The 23,388-nt window shown below is 39.1% G+C and overlaps 1 protein-coding gene across 1 annotated transcript in view; it reads left to right on the top strand.

Annotated features, from left to right (window-relative positions):
* HMGA2 (high mobility group AT-hook 2) overlaps nucleotides 1–20,047 on the top strand; it is a 164,325-nt gene extending 144,278 nt beyond the window's left edge. Inside the window, exon 5 of the mRNA XM_087723481.1 lies at nucleotides 16,253–20,047. Coding sequence (XP_087579607.1) covers nucleotides 16,253–16,300 — 48 coding nt within the window. The 3' untranslated portion in view covers nucleotides 16,301–20,047. The remainder of the gene's footprint in view (nucleotides 1–16,252) is intronic.
* The last annotated feature ends 3,341 nt before the right edge of the window (nucleotides 20,048–23,388 follow it).

Here is a 23,388-nt window from a genome sequence, read left to right as displayed (position 1 = left end):
CACACAATGACGTATAAAGACAATACATAATTAAAAATAGAAACAACATTCATCATTCGGGTGGGGGTGGATTATAATCTTTAACCCCACTGTGTCTGGGGAAACGTAATTTATGCATTTTGAGTTTTTCTTAGTGGCGCACAACTTCACGGATTTGACAGATGAACAAAAATGTGCTTATTCCCTGTCTGTTTGCGGACCAGAAGTATTCAAAACTGCAAGAGCCATCACAGCCCTGCTGGCCATTAAATCAGTGCCTTGGGAGCAGTTAATGGCGAAGCTTAAGAATCACTACACACTGGCACCATCCAAAATTGCCCACCGACACGCGTTTCACCACAGGGGCCAAGCTGAAGGAGAGTCTGTGAACCAATATATCGTGGTGTTGAGAGCAGCGGCACTACTTTGCGATTTCAAAGAACTAGAAGACATCCTGCTGGATCACTTGGTATGTGGGTTGCGTGATTTAAAATTACAGCGCAGGCTGTTAGCCAAAACTGATGTCACTTTTGAAACCATGCTGGCTGAAGCGTGCTCAGCAGAACTGTCTAATCAATCTCTTGCTGCAATCTAGGCTTTGCTGTGGGGGTCATAAACAAGAGCTGCTGCACTACCCACAGCAACTGTCCATCAAGGCGACACGACTACAGATTCGGAGCCTGAGGAAAAGGAGGATGTTAACTGCCTTAATGAAGCGAGGAAGAAAAAGAGCTGGCCTGGCGGCCGGAGCACTGGCAAATCAGCCTGCCTGGGTTGTGGTGGCAACCATTCCAGAGCTGAATGTAAATTCAGGCAGGGTATTTGCCAGCGCTGTGGGTGAAAAGGGCACATAACCAAAGTTTGTTGCGCCTCTCAACCTCTCAATGCTCCATCAATCAAGCTGCCCAGCCGCAAAAGAACCTCAGTGAAAGATGCAAAAGTAGACGATGACTGTCATGCCATTTTTTGCAACCCGACCAAGTCTGAAGTGCAAGCGTTCCAGACTTGCAATTCCCTGATGAAGAAAATCAACCTGACAGTCCAAATAGAGGAGGTGCCCTGCGTGATGGAAGTAGACACAGGCTCTGCAATCTCTATTGTTCCTGGAACACCATTAAGCGCGTTTTGCCAAAGCTGTCCAAGCGGCATTTACAACGTTGCAACCTGAATTTAAGGGACTATCAAGGGAATATTATTCCCATAATTGGCACAAGAACTGTACAAGTACAGTTCAATGGTTTCAATGGTCAATTGCCCTTGATTGTGGTCAAAGGAGCCTTGCCCATCCTCCTTGGACTTGATTGATAAATGGCATCAATTGCGTGCAATCAGCCGAACTGGACATCTTAGTCAAAGAGTTTCCTGCCATTTTTGACAGCCAGCTGGGCACCTACAAAGGCATTCCTCTCTCTTTCAATATTGATCCAAAGGTTCCACCGGTCCACCTGAAGTCGCACAGACTGCCCTTCGCACTCAAGCCCAAAGTCGACGCAGAACTAGATAGACTCATCACCCAAGGGGTCCTTGAGCCAGTGGACCATACAAGGTGGGAGACCCCTATCGTGGTACCAGTTAAGCCGGATGGCAGCGTAAGGATCTGCACTGACTATAAATGTTCTTTGAACTGCGCCTTGCCACCCAATGCCTATCCAGTGCCAGTCGTTCACCACCTGCTGCACACCTTGTCCAAAGGCACCAGCAGCGGAAGCCCAGACCATCATCACACATCGTGGGGCGTTCAAATGTCGGCGGTTGCAGTTTGGGGTAAGCATTGCCCCCAGCTTATTTCAAAGTTAATGTTTCAAAGTTAAAGGAGTGGCTGCTTCATGGACTCAAGGGCGTTGTCCCTTATTTCGACGACGTCCTCATTTCCGCAACCAGCCTTTCCGAGCTTATATCCAGACTGCGCACAGTGCTCCAACATTTCAATCAAGCCAGCCTGAAGGTAACATGCAAAAAGTGCCAAATTGCAGTGTCCCAGGTTGAGTTCCTGGGGTACCTCGTCGACACGGCAGGTCTACATCCCACGGCTGCAAAGACCAAAGCAATTTTGGAGGCTCCTGCTCCTACTATCAAAACTGAACTCCAAGCCTTCCTTGGGCTTCTTAATTTTTATGCTCTATTCCATCATCTCCTTGACAAGTCAGCCACCTGGAAGTGGGGCAAAAGACAGGCTACGGCTTTCAAAGTCGTTCAACAACTGCTAACTTCCAATGCAATCCTCTCACAATACAATGAAAAATTGCCATTATTACTTGACTGCGATGCCTTTCCCTATGGGATGGGCGCAGTACTGTGTCATCAACTACCCAATGGCACCAAAGTGCCAGTTGCCTTCTTCTCCAGAACTCTGTTGGCCGCCGAAAGAAACTATGGACAACTAGACAAAGAGGCGTTGGCAATTGTGGCCGGGGTGAAACATTTTCACCATTACCTCTACAGCCACCAGTTCAACATCGTTATGGACCACAAACCATTGCTGGGCCTGTTGGCCGGTGACAAACAATCACCACAAGTGATGTCCCCATGAATGACCCGCTGGACAGTCTTCTTGGCAGCCTATGATTACATCTTGCTGCACCGCCCAGGGAAGCAAATCGCCCATGCCGATGCATTAAGTTGTTGCCCTCTTCCTGAGGTGCTCGAAGACCCTGCCCCAGCATCATCAGTCCTCCTGATTGATGACCTAGAGCTTCCAGTCACCTGCGGACATTGCCGGGTAATCGGCTAAGGACAAGGTAATTGCCCAGGTTTTAGATTGAGTTGGAATTGGAATTGGAATTTATTCGATTTGTAAGCCGCCCTATTCCCTGAAGGGACTCAGGGCAGCTGAACAAAAGCCAAGGGAAGGGGAACAAATACAGAAAAGTAAGACAAAAACAGGACAATGATACAAATGATTTAAAAAACACAGCAAGCACAGCAAATTTGAGTAGGGGGGGAACTCAACCCCAGGCTTGCTGGGACAGCCAGGTCTTAACGGCTGTCCGGAAGGCCTGAAGGGTGGCGAGCGTCCAAATCTCCACGGGGAGCTCGTTCCAAAGGGCCGGAGCAGCCACAGAGAAGGCCCTCCTCTGGGTGGTCGACAGCCGGCATTGGCCGGAAGATAGAATTGGGAGGAGGCCTAATCTGTGGGACCTAATGGGTCTATGGGAGGTAATTGGCAGGAGGCGGTCTCTCAAGTACCCAGGTCCAATACCATGTAGGGCTTTATAAGTGACGACTAGCACCTTGAAGCGTATCCGGAGACCAATAGGTAGCCAGTGCAGCTCGCGGAGGATAGGTGTAATGTGGGTGTACCGAGGCGCACCCACAATCGCTCGCACAGCTGCATTCTGGACCAGCTGAACACTCTTCAAGGGCTGCCCCATGTAAAGTGCATTGCAGTAGTCCAGTCTTGAAGTCACAAGGGCATGAGTGACTGTTGTAAGATCCTCCCGGTTCAGGTAGGGACGCAATTGGTGCACCAGGCGAACCTGGGCAAATGCCCCCCTGGTCACAGCCGACAAATGGTGATCTAAGGTCAGCTGTGGGTCCAGGAGGACTCCCAAAGTGCGAACCCTGTCTGAGGGACGTATAATTTCACCCCCCCAGCCTGACAGATAGAATACCTAGCCAATTTGTGGGAGGAAAAAACACAAGCCACTCGGTCTTGTCAGGATTGAGAGCCAGCCTGTTCACCCCCATCCAGACCCTCACATCCTCCAGGCACTGACACATCACGTCAACCGCTTCACTGAGCTGGCACAGGGCGGACAAATACAATTGAGTATCGTCTGCATACTGGTGGTACTTTATCCCGTGCCGTCGGATGATCTCTCCCAGCGGCTTCATGTAAATGTTAAACAGGAGGGGGGACAGGACCAACCCCTGTGGCACCCCATAATTAAGGGGCCTAGGGGTCGACCATTGTCCTCCAACCAACACCGACTGCAACCTGTCCGAGAGGTAGGAGGAGAACCACCAAAAAACGGTGCCTCCCACCGCCACCTCTCGCAACTGCCGCAGCAGGATACCATGGTCAATGGTATCGAAGGCCGCTGAGAGGTCCAGGAGCACCAGAACGGAGACCCGCCCCCGTCTCTGGCTCTCCAGAGATCATCGGCCAGTGCGACCAAAGCAGTTTCCATGCTGTAGCCAGGCCTGAAACCTGGTTATCTAGGCGTCTAGATAATCGGTTTCTTCCAAGGACCGCCGGAGCCGAGAGGCCACCACTTTCTCAACAACCTTCCCAACAAAGGGGAGGTTGGAGACTGGACGGTAGTTATTTAAAACGGCTGGATCCAAGGACGGTCTCTTCAGTAGGGGTCTCACCACCGCCTTCTTTAAAGCGGGGGAAAGGACCCTTCCCGGAGAGACGCGGTCACTATCGCCTGGATCCAGCCCCGTGTCACCTCCCTGCTGTTCGCGACCAGCCAGGAGGGACACGGGTCCAGTACACATGTGGAGGCACTCACAACACATCTTTCTCCTCTAATTTTTCCCATAAAAACCACCCTGTGAGATGGGATGGGCTGAGAGAGTGTGATTGGCCCATAGTCACTAGCTGACTTTCAGGACTTGAACTCAAGGTCTCCCACTTTCTAGCCTGGTATCTTAACCACTAGACCATACGTCTCTATAAGGAATACAGATACTCATATTCTACTACTCTACTACTCTGGTGTACTCACAAGAAGGCTGGAGTTTTTCCTTCACCACACATTCATGAGCAAAACATTTTTAAAATAACTATTTCAATTTGTCACAAGCTGTTTTTTTTTTAAAAAAAAATTGCTACAAAAATAATGATGGAATCGCCTGTACTATTGCTTAGTAAAGATAGGGCTTTTTTAATTGAATGATTATCTTTTCTTCAAAATAGTTCTAGTTATTAATTTATGACCAAACACATTCTTTATTTTGAGAACTGAAATGTCAATTCTAATCACAATTACTAGAAATAGTGATTGTGTAGAAAGTATGTAGAAATAGAAAACCTTTTGACAAAATATTAAGACCATAGGATCTAATCCAAAATATCAAGTTTGAAACCATTGCTCAGCATTTTTTAAAAGATTAATATCAGAGCAAAAGGGAAGGGACATTTTACATTTTACTTCCTGCTTTCTTCTGCATTTTTCATCACATATTCTGTCTGTTAAAAGTATAACAGAAAACACTAAAAAGACACATTTTAGAAATATTTTTCAAAAATGCATAGGAAAGAAAAAACCTTGAAACAAATTGTCAAGATGTCAGACTCTGACAAATGTGTTCTGCTTTTTAAATCTTTTTTTTAACTTTTCTGAATTTCAGAAACTGGGCCTCAAAACAGTCGTAACTGTTTTCTGTAGACAAGAACATGATAAGCCTGAAAGGGATGACATACCTAAGAGGGATGTGAATCCTGCCATAATTTACATTAAAGTGCTTTACTACTCCCTTTTGTTTCCTACTATCAAAATGCTTTTTAAAGGCAAATATAGTTCAGATTCAAAATAATTGACAAGATGAATTCGTGCAGACTTCTTAATCTGCGTTATCTGAGAAAGTAGTGATAAAATATAAACATAGGATTCATGGAAGTTCATGGAGAATAATGTAAATCTTTTGTTGCCTTCTGAAGAGTCACTTCCTTTTCCATCTGTTTCCTTCTAATATCTTCACAGATTTTTTCCCCTAATGTTTTTGTATTAAGTCAGAAATATATATTCATCAATAAGTTGAGATCAAAGAGGCCTTAAGGTGTTATATACCCAGTGTTCATAAATACAGAATGGGGTTTTTTTGCCCTTTTAATTAGTGGGCTAGAATAGTCTAGAATGCAATTCCACCAACTTGAATATGTTGGACTTCAGTTCCCAACTGTGGTGTCTAAAGGATTATAGGAGCTGAATCCTCCTTATCTGAAAAACATCAAGCTGGAGGGAAAAAAAAACGAATCCAAGAATAGTTTAAATTTGAAAGCAGATGACTGAGGAAAAATATTTAGTTAAATTAACCAGCCACCAAAGTATATTCCTGTGTTTCTGCCATTATAAAATACATATGCATGTTTCTGTACAGTTTGATTTAACATGCCCTGCAAGTAGATTTGGCATCATTTTCCAGCAGCTGTTGCAAGAATATATATGTTGGCGGTATCCACACAATTTGTCCTTAGTTAAGAATGTATTGTAATGTAATGCGATGTATTATATGAACTTACTAAGCCTATCACTATTGGGACAAGATTAGGGCAATTTTGATCCAGAGGTGGGTTCCTACTAGTTCGCACCTATTCGGTAGAACCAGTTCATCAAATCTACCGAACTGGTTAGAAGAGGTTCCACCAGTGGACCCGGAAAGCAGGCCACACCTACAGAAGAGGTTCCAATTTTTTTTGAAACCCACCACTGGTCCTTGGATATGATTATTCTACACTATCATGCTCATATTTATAAAACTCAGTGCCTCTGTGAAAGGTAAGGATGACTACTGCGTTTGTGGTGCAATCAGAACATTGCGTGTGTGGAAGTTATTTTAACGCAAACCAAAGATGCCTTTTAAAAAACAAGTGTACATCATATTCTTATGCATGCCAGTGCTGTGTGTGAGGTAATTTAAGGTGGTTCTGACAAGTGTCATCGGCATCTTCATATCTGGTCACATGGGCGGCAAGCCACTCCCATCCGGTCACATGGGCAGCAAGTCACTCCCACAAAGTAGGCCACACCCACACAATAGATTCAAACAATTTTTGAAACCCACCACTGTTTTGATCCAATTTATACCAAGGCAGTTGCAAGTCAAATTAGTTTGTCCCAGACAGCTATGTTGTACCATACTAAAATAAACAGTCATCTGCAAGATAGTAAAACAAATCTGCCCAGTCATTTTTCCAAGAAATTAGAAAGAGATATGACATGGCTGAAAATACAGTGGGTTATATTACAATATTCACTACCAAGGCCTGGCAACATAAAACATCTCATTCAAATATTATGTTTAGGTCACATTCACTATGGCCTTGGCTTGAGAGTCAGAAAGAAGCCATTGACCTCTTTCCATTTCTTTGCTGATGTAGGATCAAGGGGTACAGGAAAAATAGGAGAAGATGTGAGTTCCTTCAAATAGTAGCCATTGGTCTAGTTACTATGACTCTTGGGTTGCCAGAACCAAAAGAAAGAAACTCTGATAGGGTTAAGCCAATTATGAATCTAGTCATCATGGTAATAATATTCCATGATTTTTTTCTATTTATCCATTCGTCCTTAAAAGAAAAAGTTTTCGCATTTAAAGATATTAATCTTTTAAATCCTCATTATCAATTTTCTAGCTTTTTTATATTGTATGTCCACCAAGCATAATAAAATGTATATGTATTTCAGTTGAATAACCTTTAGCAAGTCCATCAAGATAATAAAAAGTTCCTACTTGTTAAAAGTCCCATATATGTACACACACACACACACACACACACACACACACACACACACACACACACAAACACACAATCTCTCTGGTGATATATGCCATCCATACATCATTTTATGGAAATGTTCCTTAGATTTTAACAAGCTATAAATTTCAAGCTTTTGCTCCAGATATTTTCCTGTTGCTGCATTTATTCATTATATTCAAAAAGTTTAACTTTCACTTAACATACATATCATTTTACATTTGTTCATTTTCTATGTCCAATCTTAATAGAAACATTCATTTTAGCTATATTTGCCATTAGGACAGGGATGGCTTTTCTGGACCGAGTGCCCAAAGCACTCACAAATGTCTGTGTGTGCGTGTCTGAACCCCCAAAATGTGATGTGCCCCTACATGCTCCCCCCATGCATGTGCCATGCAGCCCCTGCATGTGTCCCACCCCCGTGTGTGCATGCACCCCCCACATGCGCCCCCACACATGTGTGGCAGAGACCTGAAGGCCAGCTGGTAGGCGGGAGGCATGTGCGCATGCGCAGCGGAGCTGAACTGGGGCGATGGCTTACATGTCCACAGAGAGGGTGCTGCGTGCCACCTCTGGCACACATACCATAGGGTCCCCATCACAGTATTAGTACATAACTCGGTTTCAAATGTAGTTTTATCATGTTCAAAACCAGAAATACTTTGATCAAAATTAAATCTTTTTGAGGGTTGCATATATGTAAATTGTTGACATTTATATCATAAAATCCTCTATTTGAATATATGCGAATCCAATTTTTTAACTTTTTTATATGTCGACTAAGGATGATAAAATATTCCTTCATGTTGTTCACATTTCCAACATACATTTGAAATGCCTTTATACCTTCCAGATCTTATATTTCAGTTTTCACATGCAGAAAGCAGAATTATTCACTATTAGGAACATATGCTTTCTTATTTATAGACATAGAGATTTTGTATTAAATCCCAAACTGCCTTCAGACAGTTACAGAACCCTGAAGATTTTCTGCCGGAGAATTTCATAACAGGTTCTCCTTATTTGTATTATTACAAACTGTTAAATTATGTTACATCCACATGAAAGCTGAGGAATGATTTAGAATGACAGAAGAATAGCACTGAGCTTATGTTAGAAAAGATACTATATCATCTTATAACCCACTAGTAAATTCATCCAGATAGAAAAAAGAATCTTACTTATTTGGGGATTTAGAGTAGGAGATACCCATATCATTGTTCTCTCAGTCACTAAAATTGAACTGATACTATCAAGTGAATTCAATAGTTATTTCTTAGTTAAATTATAAACAAAGAGAAAATAATGTCAGTTTGTTCATTTACAAGCAGCTTTCAACAGCTGTGTTCCATATGCAAAGTGCCATACTATATGGGTGAATTACGTTGTAAAATAATACAAAAGGAATTGTTTTAGCTGTTTTTTAGAGAAACATGGTGATTAACAAAGTTATACTTTTTAGAAATTCTAAAGCTTAAAAATATGCATTTAAGAAATAGGATAGTTTGAAGTCCGGTGGAGAAGAAAGGCTGAAAGCCTTCAGAATGCTAGGTAGTGTGTGTGTGTGTGTGTGTGTGTGTGTGTGCGCGCACGCATTTATACACATTTGAATACTACAATGGAAGTAAACATGTTCTTTCTAACTAGGTTGATCCTAACTTCCCCAAACCTAAACAACAATCCTATTTCCATCTGGGAGAGAGTAATGGGGGAAAAGAAGAGACATAAATGTCGAGAGACTTAAGAGCAATTCAGTTGACACCTTGTCTTGAAGTAGAACTTGAAATCAAGTAGGCTAAAACAAAAATTGTCTTACTTATTAACCTTTGTGCAAACTCTTAATGTAAGTGGAACATGAATAAAGCTATTTAAGTATTTGGGAATCTATTTTCAATCCTTCACTCTGTGGTGATATCAATTTCTACCCCTCAACCTGTTCCCAGAAGCCTTCAAATCTATACTGAGTTCTGCCAGATGAAACAGGAATATATTCTTCCTAGCTGCTGCCACCAAGTGCTTGTAAGCAAAGGTACTGAGTTCATTTTATGGACAGAAAATGTCTGTCTCTGTAAAGACTTGAATGCACTGCAGTCAAAGCTTTAAGACTTTTACTTGGTGCTTAATGCTCTTCACTGCTTACCCCTGTTAAGGTTTGCATGAGGATCTGTCATTAAAATGTTGAGTATAACTACTCTTTGGGTTGGGCTCTTGGCTCAGTCTTGTTTTGTTGCTGTTGTTATTGTTAGCTGCATTGTGGGAATCAGGTATAGCCAAGAATTTTGCCTGTTGTGGCTTCTCTGTAGAATTTCTCATCATGTTGCCTTTCCTAGGCCGTAATGGTGGTCAAATAGTCCTTGACATGGATCTGAAGAAAGGCAGCCATAAGGCCTGAAGCCATTGCAACACAGACCTCTTCTGCAGGCCTTTCTCTAACACATGCACACAAAGAGAGAGAGACCTTACAGAAGTGCTTTTATTATAGCAATTGTTAATGTTTCACCCTCTGAGATGCTGCAGGAAAGAAATATAGTGCTCCAGCTTGGAATATTTATGCCTGTGCCTAGATAATGCTATGGTAGAGCAGTTTTTCATATATTGCAACATTATCCTGTTTATGGTAGCTGGAGCTCTAAGCTACTCTATTCCCTCCTAAATATTTAGGTCAATTAAGCATAATTTCTATTACACAATTGACTTGTTATTATTCCCATTAGGGCTAAATTCTGTTATAACAGAATTTCCATCAGGATTGGTGATTCCAATTTATTTTATTATGATTTTTAATGAAGTCTTATCTGTATCACTTATATACTGTACACTATTTTGATATTTGGATGTAAATAAATGGTCTTGATTATCTGGAAGATAATCTTAATTTAGTATACATCAAAACATTTGATGTTTTGGAATACCAATGTTTAGGTGTTTTGACTTCGGTAGTTATTCTGAAACCTCTTTCCATTATTGATAAAAAGCACTACTACTGTGAGTAGTATTCAGCGAACTGAAAGCTATCAACCAGTTCTTTCCAACCCAACAAACTATTGGAAGAAAATTATGTGAAGGAGTGAGCTGCCTTTCTGCCCATCAGCAATAATTTAAAATCAAGAACTGATACATTGCTCTGAGATATTATTTACTTTGCACATAAATGGACTCAAGTTCAGTCCCCAGAATCTTTTCACACAGGATCATCTAGTAGGCACTGGAGAAGGTCTTATCTCTTTTCTTGTCACACACTTTATTTTTTTAAAAAGTAAATAGTGCTGGGCTAGTGGGCCAATGGTGCAACTTAGCAAATGTGTATGCTTCACTATAGTTTATAGTAAGACAAAAACATACTTTGGTGCTTTTTCTTGCTGGGACAAATGTCTGTGGGACAAATGTCAAAACTACTCAGCTATTTTAAAAAGCATTTAGGGGTCTGAAGGAGTGGTGAATAACAATACATACATATCACTTATATACAACCAATTGTGTAGTTGTTTATGATCAAAATACTTAATTGCAGTGTTTTCATGAGCATATCTCACATATTTGTCATTATTATTGTGATCTGTTATGGTGCTGACATTGTATGGTTTTTTTGACATCAAAAACATTGCCCCCTTCCAAGTTGAAGTACCGCAATACACTATCCAAATTCTTCATGAACATGTCACTTGAGGCTGTTTTGGACCTCGGATATACCTTTCCCCTGATCATTCTTCAAGCAGTTGTATTTATGGTCATAATTTATACTGCGCTCACTTAAAAACAGTTTCTCTTGTTCAACCAGCAAGAATATGATTATAGCCTGTTGTAGTAGTTCTCCATTTTTACATGTTTAGTAGAGTATGTAATGTTGTGAGCAGTTCAGTATTAGGAAACTTTTCTTGACTCACGATAATGTCCCTAAGCATTTCCACTTTGAAAGACTCTTTTATCTACATTTCTGATCCCCCCTTTCCAATGGGTAAGCATGCTTGACTTGGAAGGGACAGTTTGGTCTTCACATAACTAGGTCCTAATGAGGTGTGCACAGCATTTGGCTTTAGATGTTCAATCTCTTTCTCTTTAACTTCAAAGCAATTCCTTTAACATTTGACAGGAGGTATGCAGTGAGGGTTTTAGTACATAAAATGTGCCTTCTACCTCTTTCCTACATGCAGCACAGCAATCTTGAAATCCATTTCTAAGTATATTTACCATCAAGTAAATAGTTGGAGTTCAACAGATCTTTTTCCTAGTCCTATGTCCCAAAGGTGCTTTTTCAAGAGCAACTGGACTTTCTTGTTTTTCTTTGAAGAGGTTTTGCTTCTCATCTAAAAGCTTCTTCAGCTCTGATTGGATAGTGGGGAATGAAAGGATTTATATCCCTTGCAGACAGCTGGTCAATTGCATTCTTTTACAGAGTTGTTGAGGCCACTTGGAGGTTTATCTGTGTCCTCAGGGTCACCTGAGTAGTGCCTGCATCTCAAACTGAAGCGCAAATGGTTCCTGTACTCTGCAAATTTTCTGGAAATCCATTCATACTCCTGCACCATTTGAAGGGTGTTCATCCCAAAGTGCATAGCTAATCTCCATTGCTGTTTAGTTGTGCACTTTGGGATGAATACCCTTCGAATGGTATGAGAGTATGAATGGATTTCCAGAAAATTTGCAGAGTACAGGAACCATTTGCGCTTCAGTTTGAGATGCAGGCACTATTCAGGTAGTGAATGCAATTGACCAGCTGTCTGCAAGGAATATAAATCCACTCCCCACTATCCAATCAGAGCTGAAGAAGCTTTTGGATGAGAAGCAAAACCTCTTCAAATTCCAGTTGCCTTTTGAAAAAGCACCTTTGGGAGAACCATGACCGGGATGACTGAGGATCTCCATAGACACTTCTAGTCATGTATACCCAGGAGCAGTAACCACCTTGTACCCTTTTCTCCCCATCTAGTCTGACCCTTGATCATGAGAAATATCTTTCCAAAGATATTTCCAAAGACCCCCATTTTGTTGTATAATCCTGCAGCAGCCATATAGAGAGCAGATGTGGTAAGAACAAATTAGAAACATCTAGTTTCTAAAGATAGCTGCAGCAGCTAAGAATTAAAGGGAATCCCACACAGAGATGTTAATCCAGGGTAAAGCTTTATTTTGGGGTGGAAGTAAGCTTGGTTGCCCTAGTATTTGTGTTGTGGATTAGATAGGCAGAATGCAATTGTGTTTATTCTTCTTGACCTCAGGGCAAGTTTCAGACATATTGTCCTCCTGAATCATTTATATGAATTGGTTTTAGAAATTGTACAGTTTTGAATAATTGTACAATTCAAAAAAGACTGCTTAGGCCATTGATTCCAAAATTGTGACATTAAGTCAATATTCTATCACCACCCTTTTGAGGCATGAACCTCTTATCTAACGAAACAACTTGAAAACCTTGATAACTTGCCTATTTTTGGATACCTATAATTGGCTGACAAAATTAGACTACAGTTTACATTCACGGATTGCATTTGAGATTGCACAGATTACAATTTGAATCTGTATCAAGTCATGAAAAGATTTTTTAAAATTGTTGTTGCAAACAGCAATGCAAAAATGTGGGTGTCTACAGACAGGGCTTAAATTCTCTGTTTTCCCCTTCACATGAATAATACTTAAAAGAACTAACTCCTGAATCATAAAAACAACAATATGTCTATATACCAGGTGCCAGTTCTTTCTGCTTCATCTGCATGTGTGGAAGTTAGGGATTTCTTGTGAGCCAAAGTTATTTCAAAATTCTTAAACAATTCATATTGTGAGCCTTGAGATTCCCTGTACACCAGTTAAATGTATATTAGTGCTACAACATAACCCCTTGTTGCATGTATTTGAAAATAGGTAATAGAAAATGTAATGGGTTTGGGTGCTGGTGACCATTCATACAGCTAGGAATTATGGGTTGCAAAAATCTGGAGGACCATTAATTGGTATCAAAGAGATATAAACATATCTAACTTCCTGCCCCTGTTTAGCCATGATCTGTGTTTGTTTGTTTGTTTTTGTAGGCCAGATCCAATAACAGTAATCCAATGGCTAAGCATAAGATTGATGTCTGGAGGCAGTTGAAAAGATCAGAACAGCTGAAACTGAAACATACAACAGAACAGCTAGCAGTGTCATAAAGAAAAAGAGAGGAAGTAATGAGTAATTTACTTTAGTAGTTAAATTATACCACAGCAAATCAAAAATTCCCGACTTAATACTTTGGACAATAGTTGTGAAATGTTTTGAAAAGTTTAGGAAATAAGTTGAAATAATAAACAGTAGCTCATAACATTCCTACCAACCACAGTTTCTATGTATGCATACATCCTCTGTAATTGTGCAGCCTGGGAGTTTGAAGGTGACTGGAAATGAGATTGTGGAAAATGCTATATCTTTGTAATAGTTGAGTGCCTTTTTGTAATTTAAATATTAATTGAAAAAATCAGGCCAGAGGTTAGCCGACACGGCTTCCCTCTCTTTCTCCTGTCCATGGCTTTGATCGTGATACATCTTTCTTTGTGCCTCATTCTCCAGAGACCATCTGAGGGTCATGGCCTGTTTCCTAGTCAAGAGGTATAAACCTACTGGCTTAAATATTTGAGGCCCACAGTTTAGCAGGGGGGCCTTTTTGCTTCATGCTTTCCCCATTTCCCACATAACCCAGAGCAGACTAAACAAAACCAGTGTGAAATCTCATGACTTGATGCTGCTATGGTTATATTTTTTAAGCTGTCATCCATTCATTTGTACTTGTGTTTATTCCCTGGATTTACAGCTTTTTTCAAGCCTTTTTTTGGGGGGGGGTGAATGTTTGAAACCTTTTGAAAAGGGATTGCAGAAAGCAGTGGCCTATGATTAAAGCCTACTGTTGTTTTTTTCTGGCCATGCTGCTCTTGTGCAGTAGTGTCACACATGGTAGCATTTAGCATCCCCTTCACAGCTGAAGTGTTTCAAACACTAATGAATGGAAGTTTGGTCACATAATGCAGACAAGCTGTACCTCAGGCTTTGCTGAGTGGTGTACTGCAGTGGCCTGGGAAAGGAAGAGAGTTATAAATTGTGTCAGCTAGCCACCCAGACAAAATGAAGCCATGTGGAAAATCAAATCTATTAAAGTATGAAGACTGTTATAAGCTGGCCATTCTTAAAAGGTCTCAGTTTGCTATATGGGTAAATGTTTACCTATTCACCCTAGATCTTTTTCACATGCTGTCTTACAAGATGATGTGCAGAATTTGATAAAAATCAACTTCCCCCTAACAGCCCCTTTTATCAGCAGTGTTTATTGTCTCCAGTTTACCACCCATATCCTGAAAGGTATTGCACATTAATTGAATAAGGAGTGTAAAAAGAATGGCACAGTGGAGCAAGGTCAGAAGATGGCCCTAGTATTTTAAGACCAAAGGGGGAGGGGGAGACTGGGGCTAAGAATGAAAGACATAGCAAAACAAACCTCCAACAGTATCTGGTTTTGTATGTTAACCTAGATTTTAGACATTGCCTCCCAAAACAGAGTTATGCTTACATGTGTTTTAAGCTTCAGGCAGAATGTTAGCGTGGTATTTGGTTAAAAATTTCAGTAATAGCTGAACTGGAGGATTATTGTGCTGTCATGTGTGGTGTGATAGGTTGGGATATGAGAGGCCAAAGTTCAAATCCACACTTAGCTCTGCATCTTGTTGGGTGGCCTTGGGCAGATTTTCATTTCCCAGCATAACCTGCTTCCAAGGACTCTTAGCTGAGTGGATAAATGAGATAAGCCCAGTAAAGTACTTTGTATGTTTAAAAGTCCTGAAGACGTGATTAATATCAAGAGAACAATGCACATGAGATGCACATGCCTTTTCTTTAACCTGAGAACTTAAGTTTTTAACACATTTTTGCCACCTACATTTCTCTGTGGACTTGTTACATATTTACATATTTGGAATCATAAATATTTTTAAAAGGAGCAATGTGTGAATGGCATGACCTAAAGTTTACAATTGAAACAGCACCTCCAGTTGCAGAAATTAATTGTGAAAGATGTCTCTAAGTTTTGGTACTTATGGAAAACAGCTTTAAAACATCATAAACTAGTTCCTAATGAGTTAAAATGTTAATGACTTTGCAGCCTCTTTGATTTGTGTAACATGAGCAAAAGAATTAATTCAAACATAGTTTCCTTTCCCCGCTTCCCAAGAAAGGATCCATTGTTAGCAGTTCCAATTTAGCTCACATCTTAAAATGTAGCCACATATCATATTCCTTGTTCATCCACAATGCAATTTGTCAATCTTAGTGCAATGTGTTACACGAATTCAATCACTGTGACTTCTTCAACAACCTAAGACAAACCACCCTTCCACGTTTGTGTGAACTCAGTTACACTTTGAAACTTGACTACCACATTCTGAGTAAATCTGAATAATTCTGAGAAAGTTATTGATAATGAATTCCTGGTTTATATTTCATACTGCAAAACAAGGAAGGAAGCAGATATGGACATAAATTCTGAGAATATCTCACTCTTATTAAGCTAAAATTTGAGCCACGGTAGTGCAATGGTTAGAGTGCAGTACTGCAGGCTACTTGGCTGACTGCAATTTGGCAGATCGAATTTCACCAGGTTCAAGGTTGACTCAGCCTTCCATTCTTCCGAGGTGGGTAAAATGAGGACCCAAATTGTTGGGGACACAATGCTGACTCTAAACCACTTAAAAAGCACTGTAAAGCGGTATATAAGTCTAAGTGTTATTGCTATTATTAAAATTCAGTTATTTGAACTGACTCCATTACTAACTTTAACTTAAAGTACTTTTAATAGTTATATAATTAATTTACTACTCTGATTGATCATTCCAGGATCAGCCTGAAGAGACATCCTCACAAGAATCAGCAGAAGATGATTAGAAAACCACACCTTTCTATTTCTACCTCATCAGCAGTTGGATCTTTTGAAGGGAGAAGGCGCTGCCATGACCACTTGCTTCTGTTTCCACAATCTTCTACTTTGGCCTGGGTGGGGAGGAGGGAAGGAATCCACATAACCTTAAAAAGGACTTATTAATAATTGTTATTGCAATCCCTTCATTGCCCCAGGTTTCCTGAAACTGCTGTAACACAGGGGGCACAGATTAACAAAGCAACATATTCTTACTGTTTTCTCTTATTTTTCTTTAATCTTCTAATAGTTTGAGCTGCTAAGTAAGGGTGAATGGGTCAGTAAATCTCAGAAGCAGGTTTCAAGTTGTTTACTGCACTGCCTATATATAACTATTTTAAAATATTAATTACCATGGGCATTTATATTGGAAGGACTGGTATTTGACACTAGTTCTTACAACATCTCTTGACAACCCACTCCCTAGCTTAGTGAATTCTCTCTTTAGAACACCAAAGATAAGGATTTAGATGCTAGGATTGTGTATGCTTCAGAATGATTCAGGAAGGTTTCACACCTCATGCAAACCCAGCACCTCTCTGCTGTTTATTAAAGCAGCCTGAAAGCAAAATGCAAATGTCTTTAATGACTACCCAATTAGTGTTGTGCTTGTCTCACACTAATTTCAGTGACTCAGATCTTTAAAGCACTGTATAATTTCTTAGGCTTGAGTAGAAATCTGCAAAAAGAAATAGGTAACTTTAGTGAACAGCAAAGAGTTTATTTTTGGAAGGTCTGAAGTGCTTCTTTGAAATAATTTTTGAAGTATGCCCAGCCCTATTAGATACTATTTTGTTAGCCCTGGACTAGATTTGTGCTTATTTGTTTCTTGTGTCACTGTTCTTTTAAGACACATCAAAGTTTAATTTCTTTCAATTAATTCAACTGATAATCAGGAAGCAAAAGTCAAAAGAAAAAAGGTACTTTGCAACAAAAGGGAAAAATGACAAAGATACTCTGTATAATAGCAATACACATATCTGCTGAAGTAATACCAAATGGAACTCAACAGCACCCTCTCTGGAAACATTTTCATACACCCTGAGGTGGAATCTGCTTTCTAGAGATCGTCATGTTGTTTAGAAATGACTTACATCAGACTCTCTTTCAGGCCTGAAATTTAGCAACTAAAATCTGGATTTTAGTGAATTTTAAACAATACCTCAGAATGATTTTAAATCATACCATACTGGAACCAAGGGAAATAATTTAGATATTTAGTTTGATTTATTACTGTGCTGCCAGCCCATTCTACTCCTTCAAGGAATGGTCTTATCATCTTCACTAATACATCTTCATTCAAGAGCCAATACTATGTACCTCAAGTGGGCTTATTACTTTCAAGCAATATACATTGACATAGGATATTTATCTGGGCAGATTGGTCCAGTTATATGTCCCCATTTTTTATTTTTTTATTTTTACTAAAAAGCAGCACTTTTAACAACAACTGCAATATTACCCCACTTTTCAGTACTACCTCTGTTATTTACATTGAACTCAACAATCATATAAACACTTGCTGCTATGATCATACAATGCAAGAACTTGTTATTGCATAAGTAATCATAAATTCTGCATTCCCCCAATCCTTTTTTTACTTTGTCACTTCATTGTAATTAAGAACACAATACTGTTAATGTTTTTCAGCATTACAATATTTTTTTTCTTTTTAAAGTACGCTATGCCTTTCTCTGCAAAATTTCTATATAATGTACCATTAACTTGAATATATTTTGTACCAAATTGCTCATAAGGTTTGTAATGATAATTTTCTTCACTGACACTACATGACATAAAAATAATTAACTGCAGTGTTTAAATATTACTGTCCAGGTTTGTACCTCAATTGATTTTTTTAAAAAAAGAAATGGACTCGTCGATTGACAAGACCTACCTCCAGACTATTAATGGATGAACTTGTTTCTGTCAACATTTGTTTTTGGGAAGACTGAAACATTTAGGACTGCAAAAACATAAAACAAAAGGAAGCAAGAAAAAACCCCAGTTAGAATTATTTTTGTAAAAGAGCTTTGTGGGAAATGAATACATATTGATTTGTTTCATATTAAAACCACCCCTCAAAGAAACTTGAATCTTTGTCGGTTGGACGCAACAAGCTCAGCTTTTTGCATAATGCAATCACAAATAAGTGTGCGTATGTTTGTGTGTGTGTATTGTGTGTAAAAACTAGTAGATTATACGAGAATACTCATCAGGTATTTTCATTTTTTTCACAAATGTGATTTTTTAAAATATGTGTCAAGCAGATTTATTTTAAATGCTTCTTACTGTATGTAGAGATTAATACTTTCTGACTTATTTGATTTCATTCTTTTTATTTCCTCTGTCTGTCTATCTCACCCTCAGTGGATATATCTGTTGGTAAACATTGTTTTATTATTTGGGCCAGGGGTAGATTCTCAGGAAAACATTCTTTGGTATGACTTTAGTGTTAGTCAAATGCAACTAAGGAGAGCTACTTACTGGCTGCTTCACAATATTGACTGTTAAGAACAAACACCAGCTCCAGTAACATGAGTGCCTTGCATTAGGGATCAATGAAAAAGAGCATCTAAGAAAAATCTATTTTAGGTGTCCTAATGTTACCTAATTTGTAAATAATTATTCAACAACTGCATATGGGACTTAGTCATGACCATTCAAGCTGTGGCCTGAAAGACAAACTACAATGGGAGTGCACAGATTTTTCCTTCTGGGTCCAGCCAACTGATCTCCCTCCCTCCCAAACAAATCCTTTAGAATAGTCATGAGACATAAGGGATATTATTGGGAAAAAATGCTTAGTGACTGATAAGGAACACTTGGTCAAGATTCCAAAAGTGCCTTGCTTCTTTAGACTATGGATTTTAATAGCATAGACCAGTGTTTCTCATCCTTGGTGACTATGATGTGCGGATTTCAACTCCCAGAATTCCCCAACTGGCCTTGCTGGTTGGGGAATTCTGGGTGTTGAAGTCTGAATGTTGTAAAGTCACCACGGTTGAGAAACCCTGACATAGACCATACTCCCTAATTCCATGGCTCTAGTATGTACAAAAGCTCCATCCAGAAAAAGGGATGTAATTAGATTAAAGGGATTTAATCTTAAGGAATGGTGTGGATCTAATAGGAAATCCCTATTGTGCACATAGGAATATACCATGAATTACTGAAGGAAATCAAATAAACTTTACCTACATAGAACTCTGTTGAGCCTCAGTATCCTTATAATGGAGTTTCTGAATCAGTTTAACCATGTGAGATGAACTAAATGTTATTTACAGCTTTGATGAAATCTTACATTTTCTGTATATTGTAGAACAATCAAAACACATTACTACCTCTCAGGGTCTTCTATACCTCATTTTTCAGACTGAAAATAACTTTGTGGCCATTGAAACAGAAGGAACATCATAAAATTTTTATATATATAGTTTATTTTTATGGGAGATAAATTTTATAGGACTGTTCTTTGCTGTCATTGGTCACTCCTAAATAAGACTGGACATTATTTTTCTGCCATTTCTGCGCAATTGATATACTTGCAAAAACCTACAGTTTTTTTCTATTTTCCTCAACTGCTTTCTAGCTCGTTGCTTTGTTATTCATATAGAGTTGCTGTCTATGATTTTGAATTGCTTGCATGTTACTTTGCTTGATTATCACAGTTTGTTCAGCACAATAAACTCATAGTTTATGTAATCTTCATGTTCAATTGCTAGTATTTTGTCAATACTTCCTAATTAAGCAATAAAGTTTGGTCTTAGTTTATTTTTAAAAAACTTAAAATGCTGTATATATGTTACTGCATTCAAACTACATATTATATATGACACATGAAAGGGAGAACCAATTAGTGGTTAAGGTGCCAAGCTAGAAACCAGGAGAGTGTGAGTTCTAGTCCCAACATGATTTTTAAGAACATATGATAACCATTGTGAGCAGAATTGTACCATCTGTTGTACTTGCTGCTGTTTCTAAATTATCTGATGTAATGATCAAAGTATAGCAAAAAGTGGAAACCATTGTTGGTTTCTCCATTGTTATGAAAAGGAAATTGATGCGTCCTTGTTGAAAGTACTCAATCAGACTTGGAAGCAAAGCAATTGGCAAATATATATAAAAAATAATTAGCAATTTCATGAATTTATGGGTTCTTTTAACTTAATTCTAGAAGAAATGTTAAGTGATACATATTATCTAACAGAAATTGGATAACTTGCTGGGAAAATGTTAAACTCCAGAACCATAAACTTGTATTTAAGTTTTAGGGTGTTTTTTTTTTTAATGTCTGATTAAAATTAGTCAGTTAAATGTTATGCATTTTATTCTATTCTTATCAATACAGAGAAAATAATTAGTTACTCTAATCTTGCCTTCTATTTAGATAAAGGTAAAGGATATTAATTATAAAATCTCAAATGAGTAGATGGTAATTTTTTCAGCCTGGCTTTCAAAAGTGGCGGTAAAGATCTCTAACCTTAAGTGTATTAAACAATAGATAACACGAATACAGCCAAAATGATATGATGATAACATATTGCAGAGCATCTGTAGACAATTAATTTCTAATCTTTATGAGTAAATTACACTCATTGCTTCAGCCTACTTATCTCACAAGACTGAAGTAATGATAAAAGTGAGGCAGCAGGATGTATACTTTTCTGAACTGTTTCAAGACAGAACAAAATAAAAATAACAAAATAGTTAAGCAGAGACAGTTTTGATACCAACAATTCAAAGAGCTTCAATAGTAAAGTCAACTGGAAAATTATTATAAATCACACTCCAATAATCTAATTATGTTCTTCAATTGAAATGCAATTACACTTCCAAATAATGTTAATTTTTATTTCAACTGAATGGTATAAACATTCAGGTAGTGACTAAAGAAAAATATAGATAAACAGAATTGAAAATATTTCATATGCATATACAATTATCTGTAGAATAATCAGAAAATAGCATAAAGAAAGGTAATGTACAAATGATACCCACATAGATATCTTTATAGCATTGATTGTATTCAGAGCAGAAAGTAACACTCACAAGGAAGACTGTTAAGGTGTTTTACCTTATTGGTAGCAACTGGTTGACTTTTAAGGGAAGGAACATCCCAGAAAAATATGTCATACCACTTCTATATTGTTACTAAAAAAACAACAACCCTGAATGGGTATATTAATGAAATCAGCAGAACTAGTTCACCTGAATGGAAATTTTACTTAAAGCATTCTAATTTGGATAAAGGCAGAAAAACTTGTAATTGCTTAGTCTGTGAAATGTAATGTTATCCATTCTGATACCCAAGAAACTAATAGTAATTAGAATGCAAGCACCATAAAAACACCTTAGAATAATTGCAATTATAATTAAAAGTGCATTCATTTTATTAAAAAAAAATAAGATAAAGATGCTTAGTTATTAACAGCACTTCCAAGAAAACCTGTGAAATTTCACTAACAAGGAAAAGTAAGCCAAAGTCAAAACAGGTAATACTCCATGCTTCAGAATGCACAAAAATAAAAATATCCAATCCATAACAGCATGGATATACTAGATATATTGGTATCAGCAGTTTATTACATGTTACTTAGTATTTAAGAAACAAATCAAAACGGGCGTTTAAGGTTTCAAGCTGCTACATTCCACAACCTAGACCAGTGATGGCTAACCTTTTTGTCGAAGCGTGCCAAAAGCGTGGGGAGCATGGGGGTGGTGGTTTGCACATGTGTCCACATCCATAATGCAATGCACTCCACATACCGGCACAAACACCACTACCCCGCGCATGCACACAGGCCTCATTGAACTCTCCAGACTTCCAGGAGGCACATTGGGCCATTTTTTGCCCTCCACAGGCTTCAGGAAAGCCTCCTGAAGCCTCCGGAGGGAGAAAAACAGCCCAATGGGCAACCCAGAAGTTTGTTCCTTAACTTCCAGTGGGCTCCCACTGAGCTGTTTTTTTGCCCTACCCGGACTTCAGGGAAACCTCCTGAAGCCTGGGCAGACCGAAAAATGGCCGAAAATCAGCTTGCCAGCGTGCACATGTGTGCTGGAGCTGACAGGGCAATGCCTCACGTGCCCTCAGAAATGGCTCCACGTGCCACCTGTGGCACACGTGCCATAGGTTTGCCATCATGGACCTAGACTGATGGTTGCTCATTTGACTTTTTACTAAATTGAATGAAACTAAGTGGATGCAAAGGTGTCACCATCACTACTGCAAGATAAAATTTATTTTTCCTCCAAAGCTTGAGCATATTCAGATAATCTACCAAGCTGGCATTCTAATTGCCAATTCAGTCACAGAATTATCATAATCATTCAAGATCTAGGGCAGGAGTGTCAAACTCAAGGCCCGAAGGCTGATCTGACCAATGGGGTGCTTAGATCAGGTCCATGGGTCTGCCCTGGGAACAGTGAAGGACCGGCCCATGATGCCTCTGCGGGGGAAAATGGAATCAGGATGGACCATGTGCAGTCTCCTGAGCTCTGTTTTCACTGACAGAGGGCTGCATGAGGCTGTTGCGGCCAAAAAATGGAGTCTCGAAATTGATGACAACAATTGGACCAGTTCCAATAGCCACCTTCTACAATAAAGCCAACTATTTTTTAACAAGGAGCAAAAGAAGGAGTGATGATTATACTGCCCCAACCAGTATGTATTTGTTTGTTTATGAAATTATATTGCTGCCTATTCGCACATGGCGACACAAGGTGGCTTACAGGAATATAAATATCTCATATAAAAACAATAAAACTAATAAAAGAGAGAATCATATAATAGATTAATAATATAATAAAATAACCCCCTGCTCTGGCGACAACACATCACACAAGCCATTTAATGGGCTGCATACTGCTCTGTGTTCCCCAGGCCTGTTGGCAGAACCAGGTTTGAGTTTGAGTTTGAGTTTTATTTAGCTTGTATGCTGCCCTATTCCCAGAAGATTCAGGGCGGCTAACAATAAGAAGGGAAGGGGGGTACAAAAATAAAAACAACAATTAAAATTCAGCAACAGTCATAACATAGGATGGGGCTGGATAATTC

This window comes from Thamnophis sirtalis, unplaced genomic scaffold, assembly GCF_051295495.1.
Source record: "Thamnophis sirtalis isolate CommonGarterSnake01/CBP01778 unplaced genomic scaffold, rThaSir2_p1.2 scaffold_9, whole genome shotgun sequence".
Classification (NCBI taxonomy): Eukaryota; Metazoa; Chordata; class Lepidosauria; order Squamata; family Natricidae; genus Thamnophis; species Thamnophis sirtalis.
The sequence above is the reverse complement of the archived record's forward strand: the minus strand, read 5'-3'. Positions and strand labels throughout refer to the sequence as shown.